Below are 2,086 nucleotides of genomic sequence, written 5' to 3'. Positions count from 1 at the left end.
TATTCCCTCTGCTGATGCTTCACAGACATGTGGGCAGGAACGTGGTAGTTGGAGGAGAACTGTTCCTGCTCTGTCTTTCTGGACTCCCAACCTCTGGCGGCCAGATCAGTGTGACCCACCACTGGCCCTCGGCCATTGAATGCAGCTCAGAACAGTGCTGGGGCAGGTCCTGGGGCTTACTGCGTGGCACACAGCTGGGGAGGAAAACACCTTCCTGGAGTTGTGTGTATCCCACCTTGCATGGCCCTTGCCCTTCCAGGTCTATGGCCAGAAGAGGAGTCCTTTTTCTCTCTCCTGTCCATACTCGTCCTCACTGCTCTTTCTTCCACAACTTTTGAAGACTCATGGCATCTTCCCCCACCATAGCTACATCCTTGTCTGCCACCCTCATGGGTTTATGTCCCATTCATGCTTCGGCAACTTTGCCACAGAGGCCTCAGGCTTCACCAAGATCTTTCCTGGCATCACCCCTTATGTGCTCATGCTGGGAGCCTTTTTCTGGGTGCCTTTCCTCAGAGACTATGCCATGTTGACAGGTAAGTTGGCTCCTAGGACATAAAAGCCAAAATAAAAATGGCTTCCTGAGGAAAAAGTATTGTGGGGGGGTGAGAGCAGGATCAGAAGGGATCAACTTTGTGATTCCCTCTGGTCCTAAACACTAGACCTAGGCTCGCCTGCCTGGGACGAAGCTCTCTCCTCTGAAGAGGTAGGGAGGAAGGCTAGGAGGTTTGGGAAGTGGCCAATGACCTTTTGAATTTTTCTGCCTGCCAGGGGCCTGCTCTGTGAGCCAGTCCTCCATGGACTATCTGTTTACCCAAAAGGGTACAGGCAACATGCTGGTTGTGGTAGTCAGTGGCTTGGTGGAGTGCAGATACCACACACTCTATAGGGAAGCCCTTACCCATGCTGTTCTTGAGGAACTGGACTGGGTTTGTATGCAAGGCCCTGCAGCATGGGTAAGGACAGTTCTGGTCCCTATTAGGGAGAGCTGTTCCAAAAGTCCAGCAGGGAAGGAGGAAGGGATTTGGAGGAAATGATATATAAACAGGGATAGCAAAGCTCCTTCTGTATTGGAGTAGAGCCTGGGCCAGGTCCCAGAGGCATTTCTGCTTCTGAGGAAGCACTAGAGGGCCAGTCTTGAGCATGCTGTTCCTCACTTTAGCTTTTTATCTGGGCCAGACCCTCTATGAAAGGTGAGTGGCTGCAGCTCCCTCTCAGAGAGAGCCACACTTGCCACGTGGGTAAAAGGGAAGAAAGGTAAATGAAATGTTTCTTAAAATTTTCCCTCCTGTTTCAGACCTGTGGGTTCACAGGAGAGTTAGAACTTGCTGCCTTTAGCTTGCTGCTGCTTTGCCCCCACAGAAAGCCTGAGGTAGACCACAGGGCCCTCATGCTTGGCCTGGACATAGGCCCAGCTGAGTTAGGCTGCGGAGCGTATAGGCAGACCCTGAGACCACTGGTGGTCAGTACGTCTGGCTATCAACAGGGTCCCTACCTTTCTGGCCTTCAAAGGACATGCCTTTGCTCCATAGGCATGCTCTAATCCCTGCCTATGCCTTTGGGGAGATAGACCTTTACCATCAGCACATTTTCACTTCTGGGGGTTTGGTCAATCACTTCCAGAAGTGGTTCCAGAGTGTGCACTCATTTACCCTTGTGCTTTCAATGAATGTGGCTTCACTGAGAACTCCTGGGGCCTTCTGCCCTATGCCCAGCCTGTAACCACCATTGGTGAGTGGGCCCTTCTGCAGGCAGCCTGGTCTGGGATGTAGATCCAGTTCTGAGGCTGAGTCTCTAGGCTTTAGCTGTGTCTAGAGGTGGAGAGCCTGGCCACGATGGGTGGTTTTGGGGTGGTAAGTGTGAGCTGGAGGGCTGAGGCCCATTCTGAGGAGTGAGCTATCTATGCTTCTCTTTTCCTTCTGTCTCCTCTGGCAGTCGGGGAGCCTCTGCCAGTGCCCAAGATTGAGAAGCCGAGCCAGGAAGTGGTGGACAAATACCATGCACCCTGTAGGGAAGCCCTGCACAAACTGACCAGCACAAGACCCTGTTGGGCTGCTCAGAGACCCAGGAGCTGGTGATAGTCTGA

General features: G+C 52.7%; 1 protein-coding gene across 1 annotated transcript in view; it reads left to right on the top strand.

Moving 5' to 3' along the window:
- The window catches only part of LOC102760049 (acyl-CoA wax alcohol acyltransferase 2), a gene marked incomplete at its 5' end in the record, with an annotated part of 6,710 nt that extends 4,624 nt beyond the window's left edge, over window positions 1–2,086 (top strand). The window contains 7 exon segments of the mRNA XM_006779554.2: window positions 260–536; window positions 772–893; window positions 895–956; window positions 1,533–1,644; window positions 1,647–1,731; window positions 1,936–2,025; window positions 2,028–2,086. Coding sequence (XP_006779617.2) covers window positions 260–536; window positions 772–893; window positions 895–956; window positions 1,533–1,644; window positions 1,647–1,731; window positions 1,936–2,025; window positions 2,028–2,086 — 807 coding nt within the window.

This window comes from Myotis davidii, unplaced genomic scaffold (genome assembly GCF_000327345.1).
Source record: "Myotis davidii unplaced genomic scaffold, ASM32734v1 scaffold4278, whole genome shotgun sequence".
Taxonomy (NCBI): domain Eukaryota; kingdom Metazoa; phylum Chordata; class Mammalia; order Chiroptera; family Vespertilionidae; genus Myotis; species Myotis davidii.
This window is presented reverse-complemented; position numbering and strand designations above follow the sequence as displayed.